This window comes from Mustela nivalis (assembly GCF_964662115.1).
Source record: "Mustela nivalis genome assembly, chromosome: 9".
NCBI classification, from domain to species: Eukaryota; Metazoa; Chordata; class Mammalia; order Carnivora; family Mustelidae; genus Mustela; species Mustela nivalis.
The window spans coordinates 71204353-71222406 of record NC_139028.1 but is presented as its reverse complement, the minus strand read 5'-3'; the positions used below and the strand labels follow the sequence as shown (position 1 = coordinate 71222406).

Below are 18054 nucleotides of genomic sequence, written 5' to 3'. Positions count from 1 at the left end.
CCACCCAGGTACCCCTATTTAGTTCCTTTCTTATCTATTTTTCCCTCATGAGAACACACTGGGATTTTTATCTGCTTGCTTACCGCTGACTCACACATAACAGACATACAATAGGTGCTAAAATGGATGAATGGCTCTTTTACCAGTCACCATCACAACCTCTTCCTTCTCTTTTCCTACTCTCAGGTCCCATTATTATCTCCTTGGGCCGTGAGTTGCTTCAAACAGTAGATGGTATAACTTAGCTGCCTTGTGCCAAGGAATTGGTCCAGAGGATCTTCTGAGGACTTTCCAGTTCTAAAGATCTGATTTTAGTGCCAATATTTAAAACAACAATGTTCAGAAAGTAATAATTTACAATTATATTTATGATTACTTGAAGATTTTGTTTTAGAAACCCTCTGGATTAAAGCCAGAACTGGTAATTTATGCTCATAGAAAAGAATCACCACTGTGATAAAAGTCAATCAAGGACTGACTTTTCAGGGAGTCCTGAAAGATTCACACCCATAACTGTTCACGGAGCAGTATGAAACCTCAACACTTCCTTGCTGCCTCTAAGGGCTAACAGAGAAGTCTCAGAGTAATACTAGTATTCTGCAGTGAAGATGCCTGATGAAAGTAGGATTGGGAGAGGTTAATTTTCGAAGAAATTCTCTCACTCTGTAATGCAAATAAATTAAGATAAGGAAATGGAAGGGAAACACCTATAAAGATGTAGTAAGTAAGCATTGTGATTTCTGGAGTATTCTAGGAGATGAAATTTTTAAAAGGCAAATTACAAGATAATTTGGGTCATGATATTAAGAAATGTCTAAGATTTGTTATTTTCATTCAATTACCTACAATCTCCAAATAACTACAATATATATCATCAATAGGTAACTAACACATCTGCAATAAATAAAAGTTCTCCCTTGCCTGAAAGCTGGTCAACTGTTAAATTTCCTTTTTTTTTTTTTTTTAAGATTTTATTTATTTATTTGGGAGAGAGAGCATGAGAGGAGAGAGGTCAGAGGGAGAAGCAGACTCCCTGCTGAGCACGGATGGGACTCCATCCCAGGACTGCAGGATCATGACCTGGGCCAAAGGCAGTCACTTAACCAACTGAGCCACTCAGGTGCCCTGTTAAATTTCTTTAGGAAGGCTTCAGCACCTACAGTTTCAACCTAATGGGGGAAGAAAAGCTATATTAGCTTAAGGAAGAAAAGACAACTGTTTCCTGGACACAAACTGGTGGCAAATACATGAAGGAGTGATGGGAGAAAGGGCTTAGAGGAGTTCAAATGGCACAATTACCAGAGATAATAAGTGATGGCAGGTATACAGTGCATTTTTTTTTTTAAAGAAAAGACGAGGATACAAAGGACTTTGTTAGAAAACGATCACATGGGGGGAAATAGGACAGTGAAGAAAAGGCAAAAATGGGCCATAGACCCAACATTCTGCTGTTGCTCATACCTTATCCATCATGTCTTCTTTTTTTTTTTTTTAAAAATATTTTATTTATTTATTTGACAGAGAGAAATCACAAGTAGTCGGAGAGGCAGGCAGAGAGAGAGAGAGGGAAGCAGGCTCCCTGCTGAGCAGAGAGCCTGATGCGGGACTCGATCCCAGGACCCTGAGATCATGACCTGAGCCGAAGGCAGCGGCTTAACCCACTGAGCCACCCAGGCGCCCCCCATCATGTCTTCTTGATGATTTCTGTCACTGACATTTTTGGGATGTGTGGAAATGAACATGTGAGATATATATAACATCTTAGAAAGGGCCACCTTATGAAATGTAGTCAATTTCATGTGCTTTGATAATGAATCGTGAGCCAAAGTCAGACACAGAAGAGGCTATCCTGAAGCACCACAGGAAACTCCAAGAAGACACAGTATATAATAAACAAACTCCCTGCCTTTCTGGAAGATAATAATGCAGGTCAGCCTAAGAAAAACAGACATACCATTGGGCGCCTGGGTGGCTCAGTCGGTTAAGCATCTGCCCTCAGCTCAGGTCATGATCCCAGGATCCTGGGTTGGAGCCCCACATCAGGCTCCCTGCTCAACAGGGAGTCTGCTTCTACCTCTTCTTCTGCCCTTCCCCCTGCTTGTGCTCTCTTGTATTCTCTAATTAATAAAATCTTAAAAAAAAAAAAGACAAATACTGCATGATTCCACTAATATGAGTTATCGAACGTAGTCAAACTCTTAGAAAGTAGAATGGTGGTTGCCAGAGACTAGGGGATGGGGAAAAAGGGACTTGTTCCTCCCCAGAGACGCATTTTTGCAAGATGAAAACTTTCTAGAGGTCTGTAGCACAACCCTGTGTATAAACACTACTGTATTGTACTTAAAAATGGTTAAAATGTAAATTTTATGTTCTGCTTTTTTACCATAATTTTTTTAAAAAGAATTAGGTGGCTCAGTTAAGTGTCCTGGGATGGAGCTCTGAGTTTAAAAAAATAAAATAAAAAACAAAATAAAAATGACTTTACTGATGTATAATCCACATTCCACAATATTTACCCATTTAAGGTATACAATTCAATGGCTTTAATATATTCAAAGTTGTGCAAACACCACAACCTATATTCAGAATATTTTTATTACTTTCAAAAAGAAAACCTCATTCCCACCCTACCCCCTAAAGCTCTAGGCAATCAATCACTAAGCTACTTTCTATCTCTATAGATCTTCTTCTGGATATTTCACATGAATGGAATTCTACAGTATGGGATCTTTTGTGACTGGCTTCTTTCACTTAAAATGTCTTCTAGGTTCGTCCATGTTGTAGCATAGATCAGTATTTCATTCTTTTATTGCTGAATAATGGTCCATTGTGTGAATGGACATTTTATTTATCCAATCATTTGAATTGTTTGTATCTAGATATTTGGGCCATTTTACACAGTTTGGCCATCATGAATAATGCTACAAACACTGGTGTACAAGTTTTTGTGTGGACATAGGTTTCACATCTCTTGGGGATATGTACGTAAGTAATTGCTGGGTCATATGGTAACTCTATGCTTAAATTTTGAGGAACTGTCAAACTTTTCCAAAGCAGTTGCACCATATTACATTCCCACTAGCAATGTATCAGCTTCCAATTTCTCAATTTCTCATCTTAGCTAACAGTTTTATCAGTCTTTGATTATAGCCATTCTTGTGTGTATGAAGTTGTATTTCATTGTGGCTTTGATTTACATTTCCCTTATGGCTAATAATGTTGACCATATTTTCATATGCTTACTCACCTTTGGTATATCTTCTCTGGAGAAATAGCTACTCAGATCCTATGTCTATTTTTGCCTGTTTTTTAAGTTTTTAAATTTTTTTTTTTTTAAATTTTAAGTAGGCTCCAAGCCCAATGTGGAGCTTGAATGCAAGACCTCAAGATGAAGAGTGCACACTCTACCGATTGAGCCAACCAGGTGCCGCTGCTTTCTCTAATTTTTAAAATGGGTTGTCTTTTTATCATGGAATTGTAAGAGTTCTTTATATATTCTAGATATTAATACTTTATCAGATGGAGGATTTGCAAATATTTTCTCCCATTCTGTGGGTTGTCCTCCTATTCAGCCTCAAGGAATACAGTTTCAATAAGGGATAAAATAAAAGATGCTCACCTTAAAGAATCTTCAGATTTTTAGTTTTGATACTTCTACTCTTGGTATACTTCATTTTCCAAACCACCAATTCAGTCTGGGAAATGGACACCATTTTCAAATTCAGTGCATATTATGGAAGATTTAAAATCTTTATTAGCAGTTAGGGTCCTTTTTTCAAACTAAATATTATCTCGAACCCAAATATAAGAAACAGCTAAAAGTAGCATTTTATTATAAATGCATTTTTTAAAAAAGATTTTATTTATTTATTTGTCAGACAGAGACACAGCAAGAGAGTGAACCCAAGCAGGGGAAATGGGAGAGAGAGAAGCAGGCTTCTCGATGAGCAGGGAGCCCTACACAGGGCACAATCCCAGAATCCTAAGATCATTACCTGAGCAGACCCTTAAGGCAGACACTTAACGACTAAGCCACCCAGGCACCCCCATAAATGTATTTTTTAAAAAGACTATTTAATTAGACAGAGATGGAGAGAGCACAAACCAGAGGAGAGGCAGAAGAAGAAGCTGACTCCCACTGAACCGAGAGCCTGACAGGGGTCTGGATCTAGAAAGCCTGCAATCACGACTGAAGCCAAAAGCAGACTCTTAACAGACTGAGCCACCCAGGTGCCCTATAAATGCATTTTTTTTTTTTAAAGATTTTATTTATTTATTTGACAGAAAGAGATCACAAGTAGGCAGAGAGGCAGGCAGAGAGAGAGGAGGAAGCAGGCTCCCTGCTGAGCAGAGAGCCCGATGCGGGACTCGATCCCAGGACCCTGAGATCATGACCTGAGCCAAAGGCAGCGGCTTAACCCACTGAGCCACCCAGGCGCCCCTATAAATGCATTTTTAAGTGCAACCCTCCAACTTTACTCACTCAATGAGAATTAGACTACTTAAATTGAAAATTTCAAATCAAGGTAATATATGCCAATAGCAGGTTTATGCACCCAGTATACTGAATAACCAAAAGAAACAAAAAGACAATCATAATTTACACAAGATTAGTTCAGAGGATAACCAGGTTTTTAAAATTCTCATAGTATGCTTCAGTTAAACAGATCAGCATTAAAGAACAGTATAATTTTGGGGGGCGCCTGGATGGTTCAGTGGGTTAAAGCCTCTGCCTTTGGCTCAGGTCATGATCCCAGGGTCCTGGGATCCAGCCGCGCATCGGGCTCTCTGCTCAATGGAGAGCTGCTTCCTCTTCTCTCTCTCTGCCTGCCTCTCTGCCTACTTGTGATCTCTGTTGAATAAATAAGTAAAATTGTAAAAAAAAAAAAGTATAATTTTTACTATATGCATTCTGTAGGTTAAAAAAAAAAATCTTCACCATATATGACTTTCATACAGTTAATGTTTCAGGTTGAATCACCAGTTGTAAAAGACTGAGCGTGGCAGTACCTGGGTGCTTAAGTGGTCAGGCATCTGCCTTCAGCTGGGGTCATGATTCCAGGGTCCTGGGATCAGAGTCCCACATCTGACTCCTTGCTCAGGGAGGCTGCTTCTCCCCTTGCCTGCAGCTCCCCCTGCTTGTACTCTCTCTCTTTAATAAATAAATAAAATCTTTTTCAAAAAGAATTAAAAAAAGATTTTATTTATTTATCTGACAGAGCAAGAACACAAGCGTGGGGAATAGGGAGAGGGAGAAGCAGGCCTCCCGCTGAGCAGGGAGACCAGTGGCTGTGGGGGGGGGGGGGGGTGTCAATCTCAGAACCCTGTGATCATGACCTGAGCCTAAAGCAGATGCTTAATGACTGAGCCACCCAGGTAGCCTCAAAAATAAAAGTCTTTAAAAAAAAAAAAGAAAAAAGCGAACATAAGGAAACTACAATTAGTTCTCACAAAATAATTATGTACATATTTCAATCTCTTGTTTAAAAGTAGTTTAAAGCAAAACAGCAACCATCACCACAACCTTATGTTAAAAAAATAGAAATCTAAGTAGATTTTGGAAGAAGGGATTGCTTTTTTTTTTTTTTTAAGATTTTATTTGTTTTACAGAGAGACAGACAGACAGAGTGTATGCACACAACCAGGGGGAGGGAGAGGGACCAAAAGGCTCTGTGCTGAGCATGGAGCCCAACATGGGGCTGGATCTCAAGGCCCTGAGATCATGACCCTGAGAACATGATGTGAGCTGAAATCAAGAGTCAGTTCCTCACTGACTGAGCCACCCAGGGGCCCCTAAACCCAGTCTTAAATTCACAACAGAGCAACTGCCAACTTCATGACTTTTTATACTTCAAAACCTTTGTTTTCCACCTTCTCACACATTAACTACTGCAGTAACACCTTTACCACTCTTTGCTCCAATCTCATCCTTCCAGTTAATAACACTGCCAACTGTCTTATCTTGTTTTCGTACACCATTAAAATTTTCATCGCATATAACACTGTAATATAAATGTGAAAGTTAAAAAGAATCATTTCCAGGGTGCCTGGGTAGCTCAGTGGGTTAAGCCGCTGCTTTGGGCTCGGGTCATGATCTCAGGGTCCTGGGATCGTGTCCCGTATCCGGCTTTCTGCTCAGCAGGGAGCCTGCTTCCTCCTCTCTCTCTCTCTCTGCCTGCCTCTCTGCCTACTTGTGATCTCTCTCTGTCAAATAAATAAATAAAATCTTAAAAAAAAAAAAAAGAATCATTTCCAATAGCTTAAACAAATCAAATCTTCCTTTTTCCTGGTTTTCTACTCTAACTCTTGCTATTGTATGCATACATAAATTTTCACAGCATTGTCATTATAGTATATATAATGTTTTGTATTCAGTTTTCATTTCTATAAAGTGTTCCAAGTTGCCAGATAATCTTCACAATGATTGCTTTTAATTCACATTTAACAAACTAATTTCCCTCTCAAGACATTTAGCATTTTTCTTATTACATGCCAGGCACATGTCATTTTCTCATAAAAAGCACTCTTTTAATTGACATGTTTATAAATAAAAACTAGTTTTTTTTTGGGCTAGGGGTATGAAGTAGATTACATCCTTAAATTCCCAAGTTTAAGATTATTGGATCAAAAAATCTGAGCATTTTTATGACTATTACAATTTGCTACCATTATTTTATTTTTATTTTTCTATTACTTTAAAAAAAGTGGTACACTGGGGGCATCTGGGTGTCTCAATGGGTTAAAGCCTCTGCCTTAGGCTCAGGTCATGATCTCAGGGTCCTGGGATGGAGCCCCACATCTGGCTCTCTGTTCAGCAGGGAGCCTGCTCCCTCCGCCAACCGCCCCACTTGCCTCTCTGCCTACTTGTGATCTCTCTCTGTCAAATAAATAAATAAAATCTTTAAAGAAAAAAAGTAAAAAAAAAATAAAAGTGGTACACTGACTGCACTGTCACCAGTAACATAATTACTATGCTCATTTTACCACATCTTTACTGGCCCTGGCTATTATACTAGAAGCTCTAAGAACAGATGGATGATTACTCAAAAAGACTAAAGGGAAGCATGAAAATGATACATAATTTAAGTATTTTAAATATTTGGACATATTCATCAATTTTTGACAGGTCGAGGCCCTTTCTCTGAGAATTGGATGTGTGGATCTATTCAACATCAACTTTTTTTTTTAGATTTTATTTATTTATTTATTTGACAGAGAGAGATCACAGGTAGGAAGAGAGGCAGGCAGAGAGAGAGAGGAGGAAGCAGGCTCCCTGCTGAGCAGAGAGCCCGATGTGGGACTCGATCCTAGGACCCTGAGATCATGACCTGAGCCGAAGGCAGCGGCTTAACCCACTGAGCCACCCAGGCGCCCCTCAACATCAACTTTTTTACAAAAATCACTAGTATGATGCATTCTAGTTAGGGTTCTTTATTTTTTTTAAAGGGTTTTGTTTTGTTTTTAGATTTTATTTATTTATTTTAGAGAGTGAGAGAAGGAGCAAGGAGAGGGGAAAAGGGAGAGGGAGAAGCAGACAGACTTCCTGCTGAGCGGGGAGCCAGAAGTGGGGCTTGATCCCAGGATCCTGGGATTATGACATGAGCTGAAGGCAGACACTTAACTGAGCCACCCAGTGCCCCAAGTTCAGGTTACTCTAAAGTAGAGCAAGGACTTAAGATCCTTGCAAATGAATGATGAGATAGGATTCTCCAGATTTGAACATTTTCCCCTATGATCGCTCATAGTTGTACCATTTAGAGGTGTAAGTCCAATTCCTTGGTCTGACATTCAGGCTACTTTCCAATCTGGTTCCTATTTATTTTTCAAACTTCATCTCCTATTATTCTTTTAGGTCTTTAAATTTACCATGATCAACTATTGGAAAAAAATATGTTTGTTAGATAAATATCTAGGACTGATATTTTGAGTAGTATATGTATACATAATATATACATGTATGTGTATATACATACATGTGAATATGTGTATACACACATGTATATGTATTAATATGTGTGTGTGCACACACAAGCTTTTAGAGAGGTAAAAAAGAAGTCTTTGCCTTTAAGAAACTTATTCCATGGTGGGACACAAGTAAAAACAGATCATTAGGGGTACCTAGATGGCTCAGTCAGTTAAGGTTTGCTAAAGTCTGCCTTTGGCTCAGGTCACAGCTCAGGTCAGGATCTCAGTCTGTGTCAGGCTCCTCACTCAGCAGGGAGTCGGTTTCTCCCTCCGTCCCTCACCTTGGCCATGCTCTCCCTCTCTCAAATAAATAATAAAAATAAGATCTTAAAAAAAAAAGAAAACAGATCATTAAAACACAATGTGTGGTGGCAGGCGAGGGACCCCACAACAATTAGAACTATCAATATTTTAAATGTAAATCTTCAACCAAGTAATTCTTCTTGGGACTTATTAGACACTCTCAAGTGTGCAAAGTTCATTGTAGTATTATTTACAGTTGTAAAAAATAGTCAACAATCTAAAAGTGCACCCAAAAGAATATATTAAATGACATTCATAAATGAAACATGCAAACATGAAAAAGACTGTGATTGAGGTGCCTGGGTGGCCCGGTCGGCTGGGTCAGCTCGGTCGTTAAGCTTCTGCCTTCCACTCAGGTCATGATCCCAGAGTCCTGGGATGAAGCCCTGCATCATTCCCTGATCAGTATTCCCTGATCAGTGGGAAGCCTGCTTCTCCCTCTTCCACTACCCCTGTTTTTGTTCCCTCTTTCGCTGTGTCTCTGTCAAATGAAGAAATAAAATCTTAAAAAAAAAAAAAAAGAAAGAGGGGTGCCTGGGTGGCTCAGTGGGTTAAAGCCTCTGCCTTCAGCGCGGGTCATAGTCCCGGGGTCCTGGGATCGAGCCCCACGTCGGGCTCTGTGCTCTGCGGGGAGCCTGCTTCCTCCTCTCTCTCTCTGCCTGCCTCTCTGCCTACCTGTGGTCTGTCACATAAATAAATAAAAAAAATCTTTAAAAAAAAAAAAAAAAACGAATGAAAAGAAAAAGAATGGGATAGTTATTAAATGGTAGGAAACAGATCCAAGATATATTACAAGCGGAGGAAAAGCAAATTGCAAAAAGAATATTTATGCTATGACTATATTCATGTTTTAAAAAATGTATATAAATACCTGCACATGCTAGTATTTATATATAAAAACTCAAGTAGTGGGAGGCCTGGGTGGCTCAGGTGGTTAAGCTTCTGCCTTTGGCTCAGGTCATGATCCCAGGATCCTGGGACTGAGTCCTGCCTTAGGCTCCCTACTCAGCAGGGAGTCTGCTTCTCTCTTTCCCTCTGCCTGTTGCTTCCTCTGCTTGTGCTCTCTCTCCCTCTACCTGTCAAATAAATAAATAAAATCATTAAAATAAATAAATAAATAAATAAATAAATAAATAAATCGATCTCCCTTTAAAAAGTCACTTTAGGGGCGCATGGGTGGCGCAGTGGGTTAAGCCTCTCTGCCTTTGGCTCAGGTCATGATCTCAGGGTCCTGGGATCGAGCCCCGCATCGCTCTCTGCTCAGCAGGGAGCCTGCTTCCCACTCTCTCTGCCTGCTTCTCTGCCTACCTGTGATCTCTGTCAAATAAATAAACAAAATCTTAAAAAAAAAAAAAAGTTACTATAAACAGAAGCATTAAGAGAGTAAGAAGCACCTAATTTTGCCTCAGAGATCAAAAATGATGGTATGTAAATTTAGGCATAAAAACACAAACATTTCCTAGGGGTAGGAGAAAGGGCAGTTTAGGCACAGGTAACAGTTTACAACTGCCGCTGGCTCTTCCATGGTGCCTCTCCCTCACTAGCCAGATCTCAGTCATCAATTATTTATTTTATTTTTTCTATTTGTCAGAGAGAGAGAGAGATCAAGAGAGCCAGCACAAGCAGGGAGAAGAGCAGGCAGAGACAGAAGCAGGAACCTGGCCGAGCAAGGAGCCCAGTATGGAACTTGATCCCAGGACCTTGGGATCATGACCTGAGCCAACTGACTGAGGCATCTAGGCGTCCCTCAGTCATCACCTAAATCCCATAGTATTTGCAGCTATTTGGCTTGTAGTCTAGACCACTGGGAATTACCAATCACATTTTTATTATCATAGGTTTCATCTGTATATGGCTTCGTACTTTGCTGGTATGCTCTGTATTTGAATCTTGCTCAGTTCCTGGCAATTAACTTGCTGCTGAGCTTCCGTTTTTTCTTTTGAAAGAATGAGCGAATATCCACCTGATAGGTCTATTGTGAGAAAGGAAGTAAGTACATAAAGACTTCAGCACTCAAGATGTACTCAAAACCTGCCAGTTTTCTTTCTACAGGTGAGGAAAAATGAGGTTTACGAACCTCGTTTGTGGCTGAAAGTCTTGATTCCTGATATCTACTGCTCTTCTCTCATCTTACCAGTCCTTAAAATCCCATGTCCAGTATGCCTAATTAGACTATCAGCCTTCTAAGGCAGGTACTGTGTTCTGTGAGTCTTTTAAATTTTTGATACCTAAGATTATATATTCAATAAATATCTAATGAGTTTAACATAACTCATGTTGCAGAGTGCTTTACAAATGTCCTCCGTTGTATACATCCAGCCATGCTGACCTTCCTGCTTTAGCACGTACTGTTCCATGTCACTTATCTAAAATATCCATTCTACCACCATCCCCTTATTCTTTACCACAGAACTCCATCTCCTTCATAGTACTTATCAGAACTTCTAAGTGAACTCTAAGTTCCATCATGGCTGGGCCCCCATCTGTTGTTCACCCTTGAATTCTCAGGGCCCACAAGAATGCCTGGCACATGGTGTATCCTTACTAAATATTTGTTCAACAAATGAATACAATTTGTATAGAGACATGGGAAATTAACTGCCTGAGACAGGTCTAAGACTAGGTCTTCTTTTATTCCGGTGCTCTTTTCATTATGCCTCACTTTTTATGTTATGTACTGTGTATATATTGCATATGTAAACTGCCATTCATTTAAAGGATTCCAACTTCTTGTGACCATTACATCTGTACTATATTTTAAAAAACTCTATTTTTCAATACAAGGCCAAAGGCATTATTTAAAGACATGCATAAATAACAGAAAACATCCCTCCTAAACCATATTATGTACAGTACTCAATTGTATCTTTCTAGGAACTACAGACATCTTACATTTTAGAAGTTAAAGAAGTTGGTATGCTACTGCATAATAACTCTGGTATTTGACTTAGGTTCATAATGAAGGTAATAGTTTTATGTATAGGGGCCCCTGGGTGGGTTAAGCCTCTGCCTTCGTCTCAGTTCATGATCTTGGGGTCCTGGGATGGAGCCCCGCATCAGGCTCTCTGCTCAGTGGGGAACCTGCTTTCTCCTCTCTCTCTGCCTGCCTCTCTGCCTACTTGTGATCTCTCTCTCTCTCTCTCTCCATCTCAAATAAATAAACAAAATATTTTTTTTAATGCAATGGGTTTTTTTTTTTTTTAGATTTTATTTATTTATTTGACAGGCAGAGATCACAAGCAGGCAGAGAGGCAGGCAGAGAGAGGGGGAAGCAGGGTCCCTGCTGAGCAAAGAGCCCAATGTGGGGCTCCATCCCAGGATCATGACCTGAGATGAAGGCAGAGGCTTAACCCACTGAGCCATCCAGCGCCCCAATAAATAAAATCTTAAAAAAAAAAAAAAAAGTTTTGGGCGCCTGGGTGGCTCAGTGGGTTAAGCCACTGCCTTCGGCTCAGGTCATGATCTCAGGGTCCTGGGATCGAGTCCTACATCGGGCTCTCTGCTCAGCAGGGAGCCTGCTTCCTTCTCTCTCTCTCTGCCTGCCTCTCAGTGTACTTGTAATTTCTCTCTGTCAAATAAATAAATAAATAAAATCTTAAAAAAAAAAAAGTTTTATGTATAAATGTAAACCACTCAATCATTTAACTCAGTGCCTAGTGGAAATTAAATGCTAAGTAAAGTGGTATTTTAAGTACAAAAAAAATGTAGTTTGTGGAGTTAAATTCCTGTGTCTACACATTAATGGACAAGTTATCTCGACAGGGTGCAGATTTCCCACTGCAGCATAGTTTTAATATTATTTATTTCATGAAATAATAGTTGATAGCAGCATTTTAAAGTTTATTTATAATCTCTACACCTAACGTGGGGCTCAAACTCATGACTCTGAGATCAAGAGTTGCACGCTCTACTGACAGCCAGCTGGGTGCCCCTGCAGCATAGTTTTAAACTGGGATTCGATTTATGGGAAAGTGTAGACAAAAGTGTATCACTGTTTTTAATTTTTTCTTTTCTATGAGGGGGAGGGAGATTTCTCAGTCTAAATCCATCTTACAAACAAAATCATTTGGATTGACAGTAAAGTTTAAAACACTGTCCTATAAAGGCCACCCCTTAAAATGAATGCAAACTAAGCACAGTAAGGAGAAACACCACAACACAACTCTAAGAATTATGTCCTGAAATCAAACCAGGAGCAAAAAGACTCAGAACTAGGTAAAACCTCAGCTTTAAAACAAAACAAAACAAAACTTCAAAATTAAATAATCACAAAAACCTCGGACTCAAAGTTCTCCTGGGGCTCCTAGATGGCTTAGTCGGTTAAGCATATGCCTTTGGCTCGGGTCATGATCTCAGGGTCCTGCTCTCTCTCAAATAAATAAATCTTTATTTTCTTTTTAAGATTTAATTTATTCTCTTAATTAATTTATTAAGATTTAATTTAATCCTCTCTTAATTTAAGAGAGACAGAGCACAAGCAGAGGGAGAGGCAGAGGGAGAAGCAGACTCTTGCTGAGCTGGGAGCCTAACACGGGGCTTGATCCCATGACCTGGAGATCATGACCTAAGCCAAAGGCTGACCTTAACCATCTGAGCGAACTAGGCACTCCTCAAATAAATAAATAAATAAAAAGAAAGAAAGAAAGTTGGTTAGTTTTCCTAACATGATCATAAACTCCATATGTATTGGGGCACCTGGGTGGCTCAGTGGGTTAAAGCCTCTGCCTTCAGCTCAGGTCACGATCCGGGTCCTAGGATCAAGCCCTGTGTCCGGCTCTCTCCTAGGTGGGGAGCTGCTTCTCCCTCTCTCTCTCTGCCTGCCTCTCTGCCTACTTGTGATCTCTGTCAAATAAATAAATAAAATCTTTAAAAAAAAACAATAATAAACTGCATATGCATCAAAAATAATAATAGCTAAAAGTAATGGTGGGGGTATAATTCCCCAACCTAGCTAGGTCATCATTCCGTGAAGAACATGATGAATGCTTATTCACTGCAATATCCCAGCTTGCAGCAAAGGGCTCTGGACATTTTACAAATCATCTATTTGATAAAGACTTTTACACAAAGAAGTCTTACAACTCAATAACAGACAATCCAATTTCAAAATAGGGGAAAAGATCCATTCTCCAAAGGATATGCAAATGGCCAATAATCACATGAAAAGCACACTTAACACCATTGGGAAATGCAAATCAAAATCACAAAAGATACCACTTCATATCCACTAGGATGGCTACCACCAGAAAGACTGATAATAACAAGTGTTGGCAAGGATGAGGAGAAATGGGAACTCACACACACTGCTGAGAGGAATGCAAAATGGTGCAGCCCCTTTGGAAAAATTTGACAGTTCCTCAAAAGACTGAGTATACTGTAATCGTATGACCAAGAAATTCTACTCCTAGGTATATATACATATCTCAGAGAGAAGAAAACATACGTCCACACAAAAACTTACACACAAATGTTCACAGCAGAATAGACCAAAAAACTCCAGATGTCCATCAACAGATGAATATTTAAATAAAATTTAGGTCCATACAATGAAGTATTATTTGGCAATAAAAAGAAATGAGGTACTAACACAAGTTGTAACATTAATGAACTTTGCCAATATTATGCTGTGAAAAAAGTCAGTCACAAAGCCCACATACTGTGTGATTCCATTTACATAAAATGTTCAGAATAGGCAAATCTGTAGATTAGTGGTTGGGGAAGGAGGCAGGCTTAAGGGTAAACGAGTAATTTAACTGGCAGTTTCTTTTGGGGTGATGGACATGTTTTAAAATGGACTGTGATGATGGGGACACAACAGAATTTATGAAACCTACCTAATTATGTACTTCAAATGGGTGAATTGTAAGGTACATAAATTTTATCAATACAGATATTATTTTAAAAAAATAAAAGGGTGGTATTGAAAAAATAGCCACTCAAGTACTTGTAAACTGCCAAATAATTACTCTCCAAAGTAATCAAAATCTGCCTGGATAAAATTAGTTGTGCATCTTATCTTAGTGATGTCCTTATTACCTGTTCTCTTACTAAACACTTTTAACAATAAACTAGGAATCCGGTAAGAGCATTAAATACTGCACAGATTTTTAACTCAGCAAACATTTATCTTCTACTAACACTCAGGAAAAAGACGACCACAACCTTGAACCTACAATTTTTCATCACACCACTACCAGATCATACCAGCTGATTAGACACTTCCAAAGCAAAAGCTTTAGCTGATTTTAAACAAACAATGGGTTTAGCAATGGTGTTCTTCCTATTTTTGCTTAACTTCGTTAATGCGGAAAGAAAACTTAAAATGTTTTTTAAAAAGCACAGGGGAGGGAATAAAAATTGATTCACGTTCCACAGTAATACAGTACAAAGCAACTGAAAGATTCGTTAGCTCTGGCCAAAACCGAGAAAAAAGGCAATGGTAAAACTGACAACTTCTAATATTCGATGTTAGAGACCCCAGTCACCTAAAAATTAAGAAAAAAAAAAAAAAAAAAAAGAGAGAGAGAGAGAAACAAGAAATTTGTGCACGATATAGGTAGAAGGAAAATTCTGGGTGCGATCTGCAAACGGGATCCCGAGCGGGCCCTGGGCCAGTTCTGCTGCCGGCGTCGGGCTGGGGCCTGGTGCGGACCGTGGCCCAGCGTCCCAGCCGGAGGAGCTTTGCCTCGGCGGCGTCTGGGGACTCGCCCCGCGCGGAGGTCAAGCAGAGAAGCGCCGCCAGGTTCCCGAGGGCTCCACCCTCCCCTCTTTCACTCCCTCCCCTCGGCGGTCCCCTGAGGGGAACAGGCGGGGCGCAACGCGCAGAGACAAGGGGGGGGGGTACGTCCTCAGCGAGAAAAGCTCCGCCGCCCCAGAGTGGCGGCCGCGGGTTATTAATAAACTCCGCTTCTGCCCAGGCGCGGCTACCGAGGCCTGCCGTAGGATCGGCAAGGCCTGCGGCGAAGGCTGAGCAGCCGGAGTCAGCGCCCGGGCCCAAGCGGGCCCGCGCCGCCGCGCTGAGGGCGGCGGCCGGGCGGAGAATAATGCACACTGGGTAAAAACACATTTATATACGAACCTCCGAGAAAATTTTCCAACAATTCCTTCGTCCGACCACCATGCACCAGGACAGGAAACAGCCGCCCGGCCCCCTGGCCCCGCAACCCGCATAGCGAGTCTGAGGCCCGCCCCCAGCCTCCATTGGGCGGTCATTACGTCACTCACGAGGCGCTTCCTGCTTTCCATTGGTTCAAATTTAGGCGACGCGAAAGGAGACCGCCTCATTCACGCCCCCTTTTCGTGACGTCTGCCTCGTCTGGCCTTGCAGCCAGCGCCTGAATGGCTTGTGCAAAGTGCGGAATTAAAGTTCCTGTGTCTGACTGGTTGGCAGAACCGCTCATCCTAGAAAGATACCGCCTCGCTGACAAGTGATTTATGCCGATTCTGGGGCCCCAGCGGGAGGCGCCATTTTGTAGCGAGGGAGGGAGGTTGGTCCTTGTGACTAGCCGGGAGGGAGCTGGGGTGACAGGCGCCATTTTCCCCACAGGGGCTAGGAGGTGGCTTTGACTCTCCCGGTGGGCTTCCTGGAGCGCGTTCTGGTGAATGGTTGGGCTTTGCTTAGAGATTGTCGAGTGTCGCCCCGTTGGGAGGACAGTGGTAGGGAGGCCTAGGACAGGAAAAGACGCTTGACCGCTCCCTGGGGGCTCTCGGTGCCTGCCGAGGCCTTTGGTTTGGAGATTGGGCTCTGCTTTCCCAGGAACTGCTATATGCCGGTCACTGGCTGCCAAGCCTGCTCGGGCTTTTCAAGTCGCCGGGGCATCATTTGGTGGGGGAGTGGGCCTCCTGGCCCTGCCAAAGCTCCGATGGAGCTTGGCAACGGGGCGGTCGTCTTGGTCTCTGCTGGGAGACACTGCGGGTGCTTCTGTGCTTTTATGTTGCTTAGGTTGTAAGTTTGAAGTGGGCTGAAATGGTGTCGTCACCCTCGTTTTTAACTTTCCCTTTTCTTTGTGTTGAGAATTAAAAGAAAGTAAGGAGGGTGGGGAAAGCATTGTCTTGGTTGGGCTCCGCAAAACTCTCAGCCCAGAGTTTTTCTAAACTATTGAAAATACTAGTCTTTTCAGGAATATTCATTAAGTGTTCATTTGCTTTGACAACAAGGCTTCATAAAGGTGAGATAGTGTGGAGACAAGATTTGTTCAGTCGTGTATTCCAGGTGTAAGAATTAGGTAGTTAATAAGAGAATGAGGTGGCTGATCGCTTCAACACATTTGTGACCTGCCTACAAAAACTGAAGAGCTTGATGGCGTTTGATTTAGTGACTCGGATTTCAGGTGATTATGGAATTGCCAAAATATTAAGGCAAAGAGGTGTTAAAGATACCCAGCCTACTAATGGAGTCTGGTTTCAGATTTTTAACGTTACCTTCTTTTTGGTGGGGAATGAAGGTCGACTAACTATAACCAAAGCATAGTTGCATAATTGGTGCCCAAACTCCATTAGAAGGCATATAGGACTTTGAGTTTCTTTTGAATAATACTCTTTAGCAGCTTAAAGTAGTTTCTATTTTTTATGTCCTTATAAAGATGGAAAATATGACACAAAACTGGATTAGGTTCATTGAAGCTGGAGGAATTGGCTTACAAAACAGACCATGTACCCAATGGATACATTCTCTTTGAGAAATGGAGTTTAGATGAAAAAACAAGATGTTTTAATTACTTTCAGTACCTTCCAGCTGTTATATCTGCATTTTATAAGCAGGTATGTCATTAATCAGAATACTTTCATGTAGTTTAGCCAGTTGTTACTGAGTCCCATGCCTTTAGTCTACTTAAAGCATTATAAATATAAAATCTCATAAAGATTTAAAAAATCACCCTGTAGTTATAGATTGCAATTACAGGACATCTTCATGTCCCCAGAACCTTCTGAGTGGTTGTAAAAATTGAATGGTGGTGGATAGGGGGTTATAATTCCAATAATTCAGAGGGAAACCTTAATTCAGATTTTCTTACAGGTAATGGAACTTTATGTTAACAGTATTTACCAGTGACTATAGAACAAAGTTCAAGTGTACATAGTATTCAAGGCCATTCATAATCTTCAGATTTTCCCCACATCACCTCCTGTCTCATATCAGTACATTTTATCAAATTAAGGGCTTGTTGAGAATACTTCCAATCAGTGCTAGTCCAGGCTTTTTTTTTTTTTTTTTTTTTTTTTTTTTTTTTTTTAAGATTTTTATTTATTTATTTGACAGAGATCACAAGTAGGCAGAGAGGTAGACAGAGAGAGAGGAAGGGAAGCAGGCTCCCTGGTGAGCAGGGAGCCGGATGTGGGACTTGATCCCAGGACCCTGGGATCATGACCTGAGCCGAAGGCAGAGGCTTTAACCCACTGAGACACCCAGGCGCCCTAAGTCCAGGCTTTTAAAGCTGAACCATTTCCTCAATTTTAGAAATAAGCAAACATTTCTAGCCCCCTTTAAAAACTGTTACCATCATGTTTTTTTTTTTTTAAACGTTCCTTTCAGTATCTCAAAACTTTTCTAGAGAATGATTGTTTTTGGCATGTTCGTATAGTGACATGACCATTAAAGTACTACATGCACAGAAGAAAGAGAAAGGATGCATTAAACTATTTTAAGTATCTCTGGGAGAGGGTTTATTTTTTCTGTAACAAATATGGATCTTTTCATCATGAATTTGAAGATTTTTATTTCCCCAGCACTAAAGAATTAAAAACCAGGGCAACTGGGTGGCTCAGTTTGTTAAGTGACTACCTTTG

The 18054-nt window shown here is 40.7% G+C and overlaps 1 protein-coding gene across 5 annotated transcripts in view; it reads right to left on the bottom strand.

Annotated features, from left to right (window-relative positions):
- Positions 1-15452, bottom strand: part of ZNF143 (zinc finger protein 143) — a 61663-nt gene extending 46211 nt beyond the window's left edge. The window contains exon 1 of one of the 5 annotated variants that reach the window (XM_082683090.1): positions 15347-15452. In XM_082683090.1, the coding sequence (XP_082539216.1) occupies positions 15347-15388 (42 nt within the window). In that variant the 5' untranslated portion in view covers positions 15389-15452. Of the gene's footprint in view, positions 1-1954; positions 2119-3619; positions 3696-15346 lie in introns of those variants that run through there. The other 4 variants (XM_082683091.1, XM_082683089.1, XM_082683093.1 and 1 more) reach the window with 4 other exon arrangements.
- Positions 15453-18054: the final 2602 nt, after the last annotated feature.